The 17,476-nt window shown below is 36.3% G+C and overlaps 3 protein-coding genes across 3 annotated transcripts in view; 2 read left to right on the plus strand and 1 right to left on the minus strand.

Moving 5' to 3' along the window:
- Positions 1 to 4,123, minus strand: LOC125659047 (perlucin-like protein). Its single transcript, XM_048890590.2, has 5 exons — positions 4,064 to 4,123; positions 3,737 to 3,870; positions 3,502 to 3,601; positions 3,165 to 3,420; positions 1 to 68 (listed from the first exon to the last, which is right to left on the minus strand). The coding sequence occupies exons 1-5, from the start codon at positions 4,074 to 4,076 to the stop codon at positions 56 to 58; spliced, it is 516 nt and encodes a 171-aa protein (XP_048746547.1). The 5' UTR covers positions 4,077 to 4,123; the 3' UTR covers positions 1 to 55.
- LOC125659832 (perlucin-like protein) lies at positions 4,076 to 7,224 on the plus strand. Its single transcript, XM_048891624.2, has 5 exons — positions 4,076 to 4,220; positions 4,418 to 4,521; positions 4,622 to 4,712; positions 5,542 to 5,764; positions 7,097 to 7,224. Exons 1-5 carry the CDS (start codon positions 4,175 to 4,177, stop codon positions 7,128 to 7,130), a joined length of 498 nt encoding a protein of 165 aa, XP_048747581.1. The 5' UTR covers positions 4,076 to 4,174; the 3' UTR covers positions 7,131 to 7,224.
- A 1,157-nt stretch (positions 7,225 to 8,381) lies between these two features.
- The window catches only part of LOC125659831 (monocarboxylate transporter 12-like), a 46,496-nt gene continuing 37,401 nt past the window's right edge, over positions 8,382 to 17,476 (plus strand). Inside the window, exon 1 of the mRNA XM_056150459.1 lies at positions 8,382 to 8,426. The gene's annotated coding sequence lies outside the window, so the exon portion shown is untranslated. The remainder of the gene's footprint in view (positions 8,427 to 17,476) is intronic.

Consider the following 17,476-nt stretch of genomic DNA (forward strand, 5'->3'; position numbering starts at 1 on the left):
CATGTTAATTATTTTTATCTTCATTTAGATACATTTTTATATTTGCTGTCAAGTGTCAATGTCCCATGCTGGAAGAAAAAATAATCTCAAATTAAGGGCATTGTTATGTATAACAATATACACATCAATAATTTAAAATTCAAAACTCAAATTTACCGAAACGTCGAAAACAATTGAATGCTATGCGAGGCTTGAACTAATTATTGCAGATTGGCAGCGTTACCGTGACTCTGATCAGACAAGCAGAACATATGACAGTACTCCTTTATGCACTTGCGCTTCCAAAGTAGGTCACACATTACGATGCAGAAGTGTTCTGCCGTAACTTTTTTCCAATGACTTATATTCAAGCAACATTTCAAAATGAAAGAAAACTCACCGACATACATTTAGTAACGTCTGTATTCAAAACAACTATTTTCACCAACAGTTTTAAGTACCTTTTCTTAAAGGACATAACGCATGTTTCTAAACTTTTTCATTTTTTCAGGAAAATTAACTCTTTAAATGCCTAAAACTACTTTAAATGTGTTTTAAATGAAATATTTTGCGTAGTTTTCGAGTTTGAAAGCGATGAAATTCAAATCTTGCGATATGCATATTTTCTTTCGCTAGTTTACGCGCCATTTTGTGTGACGTCATATGCGCCCTCGGGTTTGAAAACATCTATTGGCCATTTCATAAAGAGATTAGATTTAATCGACAAGAAAACAATTATCACGTTAACGGCCTGTAAATAATAACGTATTAAGATGTTTTGTGCCGTGCTCGGGTGTACTAGTTGTCGGTAGAAAGGATTTAGACTGAGTATGTTTCAATTTTTCGAAGGAAGGTAAGAGAAAAAAGACGTGGATAATTTTGTTGTTGGAGCAAGAACTTTACCTTAAAAAACACACCCAGTCACCTTTTCAAACACCGCTTGGACAGAGACCCTGATAAACTGCGAGAAAATGGATATATCGAAGCTATAAGCACTGGTAGGCCTATGGCATAACATTCTGTTTTGCTCTTCAAATTCAATACACACTCGGATCAACTGACCTTCACCTTGGAACGATACAATGTAACTTCTACTAACTGGTAGATTTACAACAACAAAAAATTAAAGATACAAAATAATTGAACTTTTAATTATACAAATAATAGAATATTGTATTTCGTAACTTTAAATTGAATTATAAAATTATTTCCTTATTGAATTCGTATATATAGCATCTTGAGTGCGTTTGTACTTCCTAAAGACGTGCAGATCACACTTCAAAAATAGTAATAAGATTGCTTTATCAAAATAAAAAAATGTGATTACCACTTTAAATTTGAATATTTGTATTGATTTGCGTGTGTGCTGTCTTTTTCTTTCTTTCCAAAAGGCACTCGTGACAATAGTTTGGCATAGGGCCTAGTTGTCAACAATTTAACGTATCATAATTTGTCTAATCGAAAAGTAAATAATGATTGCACTGTTTATTTTAGAAAAACAGTGTCAATTACAGATGTATAAAGGAATAACATTACCAAACAGTTTGTAGACAACGAGCCATATAAACAATATTTACTCACAATATTGCCGATTTCATACACGCTTTACTCGCTATATTTTGGTATTTACATCGTTATATGTGTGTACTGGTGGCGAATACATATAAAACTCGGACAATTTGTCAACATCGATTTAAATGTTGCCCATGGTAAATAAATTAGGCCCCTAAAAGTTGAGTTTTTAATAATATCTCGCAGTACTTTCACAATCCGAAGGGCGCATGTGACGTCACTATACCACGTGACTACCTACCTAATTAACTAGACTTTTTGAAATCGGGGCTTAGATTTAAGTCTGTAAAGTGGTTCATTATCGCAAAATTTCGGCGAACGAACTATTAGAATTAATTACTATAAGCATAAAGAAGACGAAATGCATGTAATGTTGTATACTTTGAAAACATGAGATGTGTCCTTTAATAAAGAGTGCTATGGTATCGTTTCTCTTCAAACTAGTCATAATAATGCAAGGTGAAGATAACGAACAGTGATCAATCTCATAACTCCTACAAGCAATACAAAATAGAGAGTTGGGCAAACACGGACCCCTGGACACACCAGAGGTGGGATCAGGTGCCTAGGAGGAGTAAGCATCCCCTGTCGACCAGTCACACCCGCCGTCATATACAGTGTATACTAAGAGACTAATTGAGTATATCGTTCACCAAGGGGTCACTCTGGTCCTGCTATTGTTCAGCGGTTGTGATTTAAAAAAAAAAAATTCATTCAAATCTGTATTTCCATCAAACCGTTTGACCTCATATTGTGCCCAAGCCTAGCCCCAGATGGCCAAGGAATAACCGAACTTGAATTCACACATGTAAAATATGCTCCACCCTAAGCCCAGGGTTAATTGAAGGGGAAACAACTTGAATCCACACAACATTGCGTTGTTATTTAGTATGGTCCAGTTACTCGACCCCGGAATTGAAGGAACTTTAACCTAAAGATCCTTATATATTATTATAATTAATCATGGCCTTGCTATTATTAAGATGGAAGTTTTTATAAATGTTTTCTTTCATATCATTATGTAAAACTTTAACCCCTTTTGAAACCTCAACCTTCCCCCGGTGGTTATGATTTGAACAATGTTCAATCCGCACCACCTGAGAAAGCTTGCATGTAAATATGAGTAATCATTGCCCTGCTGTTCTTAACAAGATTTTGAAAAGATGTTTCCCTATGAATCCCATGTGACAATTTGATCCCTTATTGTGGTACCCACCTTACCCCGGGGCAATGATTGGAATAAACTTGAATATACACTACATGTAGGTCAGAAAGCATCGATATAAATTCAACTTTTCTGGCTCCGTGGTTCTTTAGAAGATTTTTAAACGACTTCATCCTATGTTTGCCTTTTGTAGATTATCTCTTCTTGGACGAGGGCATGGTTCTTCATATGAAGAAAGTTTGAATCTCCTCTACCGGAGAATACTTTATGCCAAGTTCGATTGAAATTGGTCCAGTGGTTAGAGAGAAGAAGTCGAAAATGTTAAAAGTTTCCGGACAGACGGAGGACAGACAAAGCGTCCTTGGGTTTTCAACTCTGGTGAACTAAGAATGAAAGAAAAACAAACTGGATAGGTAGCACAGTTACGTCCAGTATTTTAACAAGTTACCTGTCCTCGCATATAGCGTGTAAACGAGTACTACAAGGCCAATCCCCGAACAGAAAATCTCCCTGAAGCCACAGTCCAACGCAGTCCTCTCTAGGAGTGTTGTCCGGTTGAGTTGGACCCCATCTAACGTACGAAGCCAGTTCGTTGCTAGGTGAGTCACTAGGAGCATCCAGTCTCGTGTTTCCTAGCCACGCCCACTCTCCCTGCACAATGACATCAGACAGGTTGATCCAGTAGTCTTTTATATCAAATGACGCTAAAAATAAAACCATTATACAGAAAATTTCATTTCTTAGCACATTTCAATCTCGTTTATACTCGATTTAATTGTTCTTACTGTCATTTTGTTTCAACTGCTTTGCAATTTGAATCAGGAAGTTGTGCTCTGCAGCCGACTCGATGCGAACCAACTCGCCTCCAAGTGCTACACAATACGTCTGTCAGAAAAAAATTCAACTTTCTCCTAATTTCCAATACAGACACTAGTAAACTAACATAGCGTATATATAGAAACATATCTCCATTTGTTGTAAAAGAATCATTTTCACTTTCTGGCACAAAACACTACTCACCACGGCCTCTGGCCAGCTCAAATGTTCATGTACAAATTTGTAACATGACTCTCCAAAGGTGACACCTTTTGAACCAAAGTGACAGTTCGGTTGCCCCTCGCACAGTGTTAAAGAAACCAGAGCAACGACAAGACCTAAAACACAGGTCACACAGTCAAAAGCTTGTAAATATTGATTAATCACATGCATTATTGATTATTGATACTACACTAAAAAGCACAAACACATACGAGATCATCACTGCACGTGACTACTACAGTACCATTCTAAAGACAGACATTGTCTCCATGTTTATAACTGATACACAACCACCGTGATCTAACTTACCAAGAGGGAGCATTTTAAATTTCAGAGCCTTATCAGTTGGTATGACGGTATACACTTCTATGTCTTATCATTTTGCAGTATGATAAGAAGTACGAACAATAACAAGTGAAAATGGCCAAGCGCGCCTTACTGGACCTCCTTTTACTTTTCTGTTTAAGTAAGTAAAGTGTCTCTCTCATTCAAAATCCATTCAAAATGGAAATGTAAAATTTACTGCAATTAAATTCCATTGAAACCATGTGTTAATACATGATGTATATGAGAAAAACTGAACAGTAGGTTTTTTAAGTCGTACTTACTCAATGATTTGGAGAAAACGTGATTAACGACACACTATTTTCTGCATCTTTTTAGGTCATTGCACTTCCGGTACAGCTGTATGTCCTGATGGATTTATTAAACATCACGGTTCTTGTTATGTCTTCCTTCACCAACATTTCAGCTGGCCAGAATCCATTGTAAGTGTATACTTATATACAATTTTCCTTTCCCTAGTCTTTTACTATTATAGAACCAGTACCAAAACTGTATACTTGAAACTGTGACTTTTATTTGTAGACATTTTGTAAAGTGATTGGCGCCCACTTGGTCACTATTGAATCTGAGAATGAACACAACTTTCTGATACAGAAAATCCGCGAGATCGAGGGTAAAAATGAAAAAGCTCAGGAATAATTTTACCATAAGGAGTCAGGTGGTCTACTGATTCGATACCCAAGAGCTTGTCCTGCGTATAGCCAGTTTTTTAAATCAAAGCAACCTACATGTACTGACAATCAAGTTAGGGGTACAGGGGTTTCAAAAGTCTTGATTGAATTCAGCATTTCTCAAATTCTATGGTCGTAATGACGATTTAATTGTCAATACAACCTATCATTGGGTCAAATGCTGCCTGACGTGTTCCATACCCATTGTTAGACTGTTCTATGCACACTGATTTTGTCCATGTTTGCCCAACTATATATTTTGTATTGCTTATAGGAGTTATGAGATTAATAAATGTTCGTTATCTTCACCTTTCATTTAGACAATTTTGTGAAATTCACACAGAATTTCAAATACGTTATTTTTTTTTCTTTTATTCTACCCCGACATCAAAACAAAAGAACATGCTATTCTCTCTTAAACTGCGAAAATGTAACTCCAGAAAATTAATTGATCGTCTCATTGGGTCAAATGTTCTTTGACGTGTTTCATACCAATTGGTAGGCCTTTCTTTGCACATTGATTTTGATTACGAATTACTTCATTTACCTTGTCAATATATATAGGGTTTATGGTGGGTGTGACCGGTCGACAGGGGATGCTTACTCCTCCTAGGCACTTTATCCCACCTCTGGTATATCAAAGGGACAATGTTTGCCCAACTCTCTATTTTACATTTCTTACAGGAGTTATAAAATGTATCACTGTTCGTTATGTTCTCATTTTCATCGTACAATCTAAGACAAAACATATTGTAATGCTATTCTTTGTAGGGTCGTTTGATATTAAAGACTTCTGGATTGATTTGAATGATGCTGCTGAGCAAGGTACCTGGGTGTGGAGCCGTAGTCATACGCAGGCGACCTACACGAAGTGGGGCGGAAGCAATCCAAATTTTTTCGCCCGGGAGGACTGTGTGGGACTCTTCCACGGCCTACAGTACCTCTTTGGGGATGGTGTATGCGACAGGAATCAACATCTAATCTGTGAAATTGAGTTAGTTTTCTTCATCGTGTCGTAAATTATTAATGTTCTATTCAGTGTATTGATGCATCAGTTTGTTGTCACTGTTAGAATTATGGCTATCGGCAGATTTCATTATCCCAATGACGACATCAACAACATATCTCTTTGTTCATATTTACACCTTGCACTTCGTATGAAACTTCAGTATATTATACGAATTTGGAGAACATGATGCATAATGACGGTAAGATAACACATTGGCAGCCATGTGGTATTACTAAGTCTCACCCTGCCAAACATTCGTATAAAGTCTTTTGAAAACGCACGTTTAGATGGGCTGCAGCGGGTTTGTGGAATGGCCTTCCCCACCATGTTAAAGTTGCTAAAAAGACATTAACACTTTGAAAAAACTGTTAAAAACCCACTTTGTTAAATTGTTTTCCCTGACTTTTAAGCATGTTACACAGTACAGGAATTTGTATTTTAATGCAAAATTTCTATATGTTCTAATGTTTTATTTCGTTGATTTCTAATACTTTGCATAGTGATCGACATTGATCTTAATTATAGGCTTTTATTTTCGTAATTTTACAGATATAAGATCTTATGCCATACTGTCATTTAACTTCATTGAATTGTGTTTATCGTTTCATTCCTCCTCTTACCCCTGCAAAGAGTAATTTGTTTTATACACATATAGGGCGCTATATGAATTTCATTATTATCATCATGTCATTATTATTATTCCGAATATGTATGAAGTCACTATCTTGAAAAATAGTCCCCTCTAAAGAAAAAGAAAGAAACAAAACCTGATAAAACAAAACGAAAGATAAAGTGACTTTTCACAATTTACGGACAGTTGTCAACGGTATGACGTGTCCGTTTTAAACAGCTTCCCAGCCGTGTAGGTTTCTTCTAACAACTGATAACGAACTGACAGCTGACGGCAAGAAAGTATGGAAACTGACCGTTTTAACAGCTTCCATGTGACTCGGATTTTTACATTGGTTTCAATATACTACTGTTTACTGGGTCACTGTGACCTTTGTGAATACTGGGAAGCATGATTTGATTTGAGCATTTCTTACTGTTATATAACATTAACTATAGGATGTGTCGTAATATTAAACCTTAAAAACGTTCTCACCCTACGAGATTCAATTACATTACCGGAGTATAAACGTCGGGATCGAACTTCAGTGTGTGCTTAACACGCGGTCAAGAGGAAGTACACGTGACCATTGATTGATAGAGAAGCCCTTTTCAGATATAGATATGAATATAGTATTCATTTATCATAATTCTACTTAGTAGTCTACGTTTTTGCTATTATCCAGATTTTATCTTGTGTATTTACAGTTTGGACTTAGGAGAGAATATCATAGGAAAATAATGCTGATGAACTCAACACGACCAGTTTGTTATTTGCTATCACGACCAGTTTGTTATTTGCTATCATAAAGAAGTGAATACATCGATAGGCAGTTTTTTATTGTTTGTTTGTTTTGTGTCTTTGACAGGTATTTGCTTGTTTTCAGGGTGATTCTCTAATCTACACTATATATTTTGAAATGTTGATTACCGCTCGATAACTAACTTCTAATGTATTAGTAACTGTAACTTTGTAGCAAAATAGATCATCAATTGCATGTACCACGAAGCTGTATAGAAAAAATATGTGTACAGTCAGGCATATGTGAATTTTAGGGCTGTGCGGTGCACCGAAAATTTCGGTGCACCGCGATTCACACCATTCGATTCAATGCACCGATTACAAATTCCGGATTTCGATTCGGTTCGGTTTAGATTTTACTTACACCAAAACAACAAATATGGCGTCCGAGTGATGTTGAAAACATGTGGGTTTTTTATGCAACAGAGATTTAAATCACTACAGTGTTGAAAGTTAGCATTTTCACCACTCATATACCACCAGAATATGGTCCATAAGATCATTGCAGTTTATCTTTACATGACATATACACCGTATCCAACCGTCACTTTGGGGGAGTCGCAAAAAAGTACGAGGGAGTCGCTTTTAACGCCAGAGGGAGTCGATTTTCTTCGCTTCGAAATTCGCCGAAAGGTAGGTCACGGCTTTTTCTTGCATTTATAACTAGTAGTTGCACAAATGCTATATTGCACGGAACAATACGATAAATAAGCTACATTTACATCGGAAGTTTGCAAGACTTAACCATCTGGTATGCTCAAACACTTCGGATCTATTTGCAGAATCCATAACTTTTGCTACATTGATGACAACAAATACGCATTAATGAATATTTAAGCAGTATGACTAGATAGTAGGTGATCTAAATGTGTTATTATTTGACAATCTTTATTGTTTGCCATTCAGAATTTGGAAAACACTCGTTTAAAGAATGCAAGGAGACGCTTTCTTATTTCAATGCAAAGGTTTTTCATATTTGCTTATAATCCATACGGCGGAAGGCATGTATTCCGAAATCCCATGAATATTAATGTTAGAAAATGATTTTTGGGTCAGTATGTACTCATGTTATTTGAGTCGTTTGCTTTATTTTGTAATTGAATCGGAATGAAAAGGAAAATATTTCATATGCTATGATCTTGCAATATAATCCGGAATTAATTATATTGTACGGATTGGGTTTGACGTGTCATAGAAAAAGAATGGCAGAATCCTGGTGTGTATACATTTTATCAGGTAGAAAGACTAACACTTCTTAAATGTTAAAAAAATGCCGTTAACGTCTACAACGTCAAAATTATCTGATTGGCGAATTAAGTAACATGATTATGCCAATAAAATCTTACTTTATTTAGTAAATATCGTAAAATTAATTCAGATGCTACTTTCGATTTCGAAATACCCTGAAATAACATACATGTAACATGAGAGTAAAGCGGTGAAAACGCATTGGCGGATCTAAGTCAGTTTTCTTTTTTTATAAATGACAACTTGTAAAAGATAATACAATATGAAGTTTATCTGTTGTGTCTCGATGCTTGATTTTGATCTTACAAAAGAAATAAGATTTGATAATTGTTGAATAAATAAAATATGCCTGTTCGTTTCTTCAATCCGTGATTTTAGTTTTGAATCAACTTTATGGAAATTTCCAGAACGAAGTGAGGCAACATCATAGACACTTAGGTCTACAACCAATCGCACATTCTAGGGACTTTCCGGGAAGCCAATAGTTTGCGATTGCATCGTATATAACGTCACATTTGAGGAGTCGTCACTGCGGTGCATGAGGGCTCGACTCCGAAGCGGAGAAAACGCAGTATCACCGAGCATGAAATCGATTTTCTCATAAACTACACCATATTTCTGCAAACATCATATTGCATAGAGTGTGGTAGATATATTTTGATTATTCATGTTTGTCACCGAATTTCAGAAACCCGTACTTACCTCAAACACTTCGTTCGCGTTTCACGAGTAGGTCTATATATAGTAGGAATATATTTGGTTTAGGGGGTTAGTATCTCAATTGTTTTAAATATATTTCAACAATCGTGAAATAGGGTTGGGATGACCCCAGGGTACTTACCTATCAGAATACCTAATGTATATTGACATATGCAGTAATAATACAGGTATAGGGTAGTGAAGATAACGAACAGTGATGAATCTCATAACTCTTATAAGCAATACAAAATTAAGAGTTGGACCCCTGTTAATTGCACACACGGCTTGGTCGCTAGTTATACAAGTACGACGAAAAGTATATTTAAGATATAATGATCTCATTTTCGTGTATCTTGCAGGATAACCGACGAAGTTGAGAATGTTTTAAAATTCAAAAACCGACGGTTTTCTATTTCAAACAACATTTCGAGACCAAGGAGGTTATCCTCCAAGATAAACGACAACAAGAACTTTATTTCTATTCTACTACGGCTAAAAATTATACACCCGATCGTTTTCCTATATAGATACGAATTGGGTGACTATGACGTCATGGCAGATTGAAACGGCCTACATTCAATTTGTTTTTTGCTGACGCAAATGGTGAGCTAGTAGGGGTATTCTAAATCTATTTTGAAAAAAAATATTTCAAGTATTTAGTTAACAGGTTATATCAATTGCTTTGAATACAGTTCAAGAAAAACTTTTATGTGAATCGCCATGTTTAAATGTGTATGACTCGAGAAATACAGATGATTGGTTTGCACTGAATGGCAAATATTCTTCTGTCATTTATGAATTTGTTTTACAACATATATTGATAGATTTTTATGATTATAAAATTGAATTATCAGTTATCAACTTTATTGTTGTATTAGCAAACCTCAAGCAAGCGAGATGTGTGTCAATTTTCTCATGATCAGTTCATACGTATGAAGGCATATCGTAGAATAATGATCACGGTATTCCTGTGATCTTTACAATAACCGTGGTAGAATTACAGGCGTGTGGGTATCCCCCTTTTAAATACAATTCAGCAATGCTTGTTTTACACATGCAGGGATTTTGGTGTAAAAAAGATCTTCGTTTAGCGTTCGACCTTTCAATGGTGTGCAAGTATTTTTGGTAACAGATGAGAGCTATTTGATTACAGGACATAAATTCGATGGAATACATTTAGGTACACTTTGTAGCTTTTAAGTTTCAGTTTTGCCGATAGCCCACTGTTCATTATATTCGTAGGAATATTGTGCTTCTTTCCAACCATATTTTATTCTGAATTATGAAAAGAAAAATGACAAATATGTGATATTAAAAGGATCATGGAAAACTTAATGTTAATCAGCCCAAAGGTCAAACTTCAAAACCTGGCGATACAGTAAAATATATGTAGCATACTCCTTGCGGCATGCCAGATTTGAGCCCTCATGCGACACATTACAAATTGGTAAGATATTGTGCAAATTACATGTGAAATGTAAGTAAAAGGGCGATATAATCATCAACAATCATGATATCGGGATATACATACTCCCTATCAAACAAATCAAGTAGGCAGAGAGATGAAATGACAGAGAAAGATGGTTTTAAATCATCAATTTCAACTTTGTAGACCTACTCGTGAAACGTGTACGAAGTGTTTGAGGTAAGTAGGGGTTTCTGAATTTCGGTGACAAATTTGAATAATCAAAATATATCTACCACACTCTATGCAATATGATGTTTGCAGCAATATGGTGTAGATTATGAGAAAATCGATCTCATGCTCGGTGATACTGCGTTTTCTCCGCTTCGGAGTCGAGCCCTCATGCTCCACAGTGATGACTCCTCAAATGTGACGTTGTATACGGTGGATTGGTTTACAACATGATCAGCATAAGATTGTGTAGGTGTTCAGTTTTAGTATTGCGTTTGATAGTTTTAACTAGGCCCATATTTATTCTTTTATGAAGATTTATGATTGCATCATAAATCTTCCTGTTATTTCGGATTTCAAAAATTTCGGTTGAGCATCACTGAAGAGACATTATTTGTCAAAATGCGCATCTGGTGCATCAAAATTGGTACCGTATAAGTTTTACATTATATACATCTCGTTTAACGAAGGACAGTCCCTCCCAAGATCAACGATCAGACAAATCGATAAATTTTTAAATACGATATTCATCTGATAAATTTCGATGTTCTTAATTTTTTCCGTCTGTTGGAATTCCCATGGGCACGAATTGTGCTCCTTTGTTAGCTGACCTGTTTTTATATTCATATGAAGCAGAATTTATTCAAAAATTTCTATGTGAGAAGAAAAAATATCTCGCTGTGACCTTCAATTCGACTTTTAGATATATCGATGACGTTTTGTCTATTAACAATGATAACTTTCATTCATATGTCGATTTGATATATCCCTGTGAGCTCGAAATAAAGGACACCACAGAGTCGTCCACTTCTGCTTCATACTTAGATATTTTATTGAAAGTAGACATTAACGGCAAACTAACAACTCAACTGTATGACAAACGGGATGATTTCAGCTTCTCCATCGTCAACTTCCCACATTTATGTAGCAATATTCCATTATCACCTGCATATGGTGTTTATATATCTCAACTGATTCGATATGCAAGAGCTTGTTCTGGGTGTAGTCAGTTTTTAAATCGAGGTAAGCTACTGACAAACAAGTTGATGGTACAGGGATTTCAACAGTCTCGATTGAAGTCAGCATTTCGCAAATTCTATGGTCGTTATAACGATCTAGTTCGTCAATACAACCTCGCATTGGGTCAAATGCTGTCTGACGTGTTTCATACCGATTGTTAGGCCGTTCTTGGCACACTGATTTTGACTGCGGATAACCCCGTTAATACCTGTGTCACATTACACTGCGATTAGGTATCCGACTAGGTAGCGGGTTCTGAGCGGCCTGAGAATGCCAAAATCTGAAAAGTGTCCGGCCGGGGACCATGCGGTGAGAACACGCCATTCAGGGCCCGTATACCCCACCGGCAGCTTTTAGCGCGGAGTTAAATCCTGGCGATGTCAACCCCATCGTAAGATAACGCTCACGTGCTTCAGCGAGTTGTAGACGTAGGAACGGCAGTCTCAGATGCCTCGGAGGATTGGCCATGTCGATGTTGATGGCAACAGCGTCGATGATGATGTTGGAGATGATGACGATGACGATAGGTATATATACACCAGTTTGCAATTGCCTTAATTGCACTTAACACGCATGAAAAGGCAAAGGTCACCGAACGATACCCGGATGTTCTCAGAACGGACATCGTCCGGGCTTCATCCGATACCCCTCAGGTGTCCGAGCGGTGACCGCACGGGGGTACCTAGTCCGTACGATGTCCGTATGGGTACCGGACGTACCCCTCCCGGTTACCTACCGATAACCTTACGGATATCGGGCGGCCACCAACACCATCATTCCATACGCTCCCCGCCCGGTAAACATACGGCTGCCTTCCTTGTCCCGCCCGAGGTGCGGGCGGTATATGAGGAGAGCTAATCACCCGGCAGACTTGGAAATGTGTCCCTACGGTGTTAGATCTTGACAGGTCCCCCACCGATACCTATACCTCGCCCGGTACCCGCTAGTAATGTGACACAGGCATTACCTGATAAGGATATGGGGCTTACGGCGGGTGTGACCGGTCAACAGAAGATGCTTTCTCCTCCTAGGCACCTGATCCCACCTCTGGTGTGTCCAGGGGTCCGTGTTTGCCCAACTATCTATTTTGTATTGATTGTAGGAGTTATGAGATTGATCACTGTTCGTTATCTTCACCTTGCATCCACCTGAATTTGCCTATCAGAGTATACAAGATCCCGAACTTTCTTACATATTTCTTCGTCGGTGGCATCCAGTGGGCGTCCAGACCTGGCTTCATCTTCAAAAGACGTTCTACCGTGTTTAACCCTTTCTCTACTGGCACATTTTAGAGGTTTTTAAAGACTAAATGACAGTATTTTTAAATCGATTTAAATCTGCATGTATCACGATTTGGGACAGGCATATGACATATAATTTTGTTAGGAATTGGACAAGGAACAATTTCTTATAAAATTTGTCAATGTATCCCATGACCTCAAATAGGTCTACGGGGTCAAAGGTCATATAAGTGCACATTTTTGCAATCTTTTTTCTCTGAAATATATATATTACAACCCCTCTCACTAGATTAGAGTCAAAAATAGGAAATTCTAAATGTATGATCTAATGTGCCTTTTAATATACTACAAAAAGAACAAAATCAAACTAATCAATTTTATTGACAAACAAATATTTTTGGTTGCTAAGTAACAACACTCATAGTACAATTTTGACCATAATTTGCCTTTCTGCATCCATTCGACACAATTTAAACGTAATTACAATCCATGATGATTAGTAAATGTCACATTATTTTAAAAATATAATCTTTAAATAGATCTTAATCATTTTAAAAGGTTTTTGACAAAAAATATAATGAAGAGAATTAATTAAGGTCAAAGGTCATTAAATGGAAACTTCGTACTTTATATACTTGTCGATCATTTTCTAATAATATGACGTTTTGCCATTATGTTCCATTAAATAGAATAAGTATAAGTAACATTAAAACAAAGATCTTTCAGTTATTGTTAATCTAAAATAATCTATTTTTTTATTCAATTATATTTGGTTGCTAAGCAACAACACCTTATCAAATGTTATCAAAAAGTACTAACCATTTTTCCTCTCCAAGTTCAACATAAACGAATGTTCAAGTACTTACTTTCAATCACTAGATTTAAATGTACTTGCATCATATTTAACAAAAATGTTCTTATATTCAACCTCTTGAAACCTATTTCTAGACATAATTCTTGATAACGAGTTGTTCCGACAGGGGCATGCGTTGACCAATATCTGTCTATCGACTGGAACTTCACAGCAGGCGTGTATAAGATAATGCACAAAAATCTGGAAAAAAATATTTCTTAATACTTAGTCCTAAATACTAATGTATTGTCAAAGCTTTTGAATACTCAAATTGGCTCTGTAAATGTTTTCGATAATCAAAGCCCTCTGAAAAGTATGCATTTAATTACTTATGAAATTTTATCAGAGGTAATTGTAGTACACATTTCATAAATGAGTTACATTCACAGCCAGATTAATTTTGGTAAAGGTAATCTTTTTACTATGCATTTTATTATTCTTTTGAAACTGGAAATTATTGCCACAATATCGGTTTTTAAAACTAGTAATACCTGTACAGTTCCTCTTCAGTGAGAGGTTGCAAACTTCCTTTGGAAGTATATGGCAACTCTTCCCCCTAGATATGACTATCTCAGAATAATGGTTGGTGGCAACACAGATGGAGAAAACCAAATCTTCTGTCAAAAACAGCTTCATAAAATCTGCAGTTCTCCGAATAATAGGGTCCCATATCTGAAAGAAAATTGCAAATAAAATCAGTATTGGCCACCATACCTTAAAACGTGTCATACCTTATAATTAGAAACTAATTAGAAATTATCTCATTTTGTATGTATACGATCCCTAGTTATGCAGCAAAAATTTTTTTTTAAAAAAAAACCAAAAAAAAACCAAAAAACCCCAGTAAAATGGTACACACATATCAGTGTACCATAATGCCATGATTCCAATTGTGAATGTATTATCTGGATTTATTTGAATGTTAATCAAATTTATACTGATTAAACCCTATATTCAACCTCAAAGAGTCATACCAACTGAAAGGCAGGTTGTCACCCCGAATGAAATGCCACAGTTCTGGGATCAGGTGTTCCTGTGTCCTCCACATCAGCATCCTTCCAATGCATGTCTGGATTTGTCAGTAGACTGTCGCTAGCGGATGATACCTGGGAACTTCCCACTAAATATTGGGATGTCAATACCCTTTTTAAAGAAGAAAAGAAATTACAATTAAGAATTGTTGGTTTATGTTTAAAAAGCAAAATCTAAGTTTCACGGTAGCATGGAACAGTTTCGCACTTAAATTTATTTACTCAAATTTATTTAAAGATAAGGTAAGGGATTGCATACATGTGTTAGAAATGAATCGAATATTTTATTATACATTGCGAGAGTAGCAGAGTGGGTAATGAAAAAAAAATATGTATCATGTAGGTATCTGCATTATGCCTAGCATATATTATACACGAGGGCAAATACTGAAGAAATTCAGGTTAAAACCTACAGGGTCCAGCGAAAATACTGAAACTCTGAGGGAAAGTGAATGACCCCAGATATAAAAGTTGAATATAATTGCTTCTTAATGGTACCCAGTGTCTAAATCCCCTTGTATGGTACTCTGATGGGCTGTGGATTTAGTCGAAATTAGAGAAATTCTAGGCAAGAAGGGGATTGATTGATTGATGTTTTCTGCCAAACTCAACAATTTTTCAGTTATCTGGTGGCACCCAGTTTTTTTATTGGTGGAAGAGAGAACCCAGATACCTGGGGAGAGACCACCGATCTTTCGAAAGTAAACTGGGAAAACTTTCTCACTTACCGGCGCGAACGGGATTCAAACCCGCGCCGACAGAGGTGAGAGGCCATGTGATTTTGAGCGCAATGCTCTAACCACTCGGCCACGGAGGAGGCCGGCAAGAAGGGGACATGTGCCTATCAGGTCATAGCATACAAGTACCAGCATGTATGGATCACATGTAATTTATGGTCATAAGCTACTAAGTGTATATAAAATACATGCATTTGGATAAAAGAGAAATCAATATGATTTTTCATTAGCCTGTCATAATCAGACTTTTATTAATGTTAACCCACACCCATTTTGGCCCTAACACACATTTTGTTTTTATTTCTGTTACAGAATAAAGAAAATAATTCAAATTATGATAATAAATTCTATCATTACAATAATGCAAATTGTGTTTTCCTAACAGATTGTGTTTTCTTTTCATAGAAAGATAATTTCTTTTATAAACATGGAAAAAACTTGGAAAATAGCCTTTTCACCAACGGTCGTGAATGCTCAGTCTGATTAAAACCACCCCATCCCATTATACACTAAGTACAACCCCTTCTTACACTCGCGCGTCAGGTAAGGAGATCATTCTGGGGGGGAAAGGGGGGGGGGGGGTGTTAATCAAACTGCCGGACCCGGACAGGGTGTTATTCACTTGTTTTAGATATCATAAAATATAAATATTTTCTTTCATGAAACGACAAAGCATGGTATCAAATCGCGGTTAATTAATCGTGAATTTTTCATAACAAAACCGCATTTTTTTTTCCTTTTTAGTCGGCCTATGTGGCTACATCAACTTACATGTACGTATTTATACTGAATGCATGATCGTTTGGGTCATCCTGCAACAGGAGATCCAGGGCATCTTCTTCTGACATCAGGTCGTTTTAAAGATGTAAAATACAAGCGTTCGCTGTGACAGTCACGGTGAAGCTGTGTTTGTTTTCGTTGAAACGGAAACACGTGTGTTCTCCGTGCACACTTTCAGAAAACCCAGCGAGGCCCGCGATCCGGATAAAAGTATACAGGCTATATATAGGCGAACTTCTTTTTTCTTTCCTTTCTTTGGCAGAGAAAAAAATTATTACTATTCCGAACAAATATAACGTTTATATCTGAATTTGAAGTGCTTTATTTATCTTTTTTAAATTCAATCTGCCGATGTAACATTCTCAATAGGTGTTTTATGAAGTTACATGTAGGTTGTATAACTGTTATAAACCAATATTGGTTTTATGCTTTTTAAAAAAAAAAGCAGAGATACCAGGCTGATTATTTCATACATGTATGTATGTTGTTTTAGTGTATCAACAGGTACTGAATTTACTAAAAAAGGACAATACAAATAGTTTTCACCACTTTATTGTGCGACGCGCGTCGATTGCTGTTGGCCATGTCGATTTGTCGCTAATTTTTTAGAAAACCGCGCAGCATGTCCCCATTTCATTTTATCGTAATATAAAAACTACGGGCAATTATAATATGAATAAGGGTCCATCAAAAAGAACACTTCCTCTACTTTTACAGGATGTATTTACTTTTCCCTATTTCCATATATAAATATAGATAAAACGCCGATCTGTTTAAACATTGAGAAATAAAATCGTAAAACAACGTATATGTGCAAAAAATTGCTATTTTCTTATAACTTTGCCAGGCATTAAAAATAATTTTTATATGTACTGAAAGCAGGGAATATATGCTTCTCAAAAATATAAAAAATATTGCATTCATAGGGAAAATGAAAAAAATCATAGCGAGGGGGGAAATGGCCTTGCGACAAAGCGTTGCGTCATATTTAGACGAAGTCATCTTTCATTTTAAATGCTTTTTTTAATTTAATGGCTTTAT

Source organism: Ostrea edulis, chromosome 9 (assembly GCF_947568905.1).
Source record: "Ostrea edulis chromosome 9, xbOstEdul1.1, whole genome shotgun sequence".
Classification (NCBI taxonomy): Eukaryota; Metazoa; Mollusca; class Bivalvia; order Ostreida; family Ostreidae; genus Ostrea; species Ostrea edulis.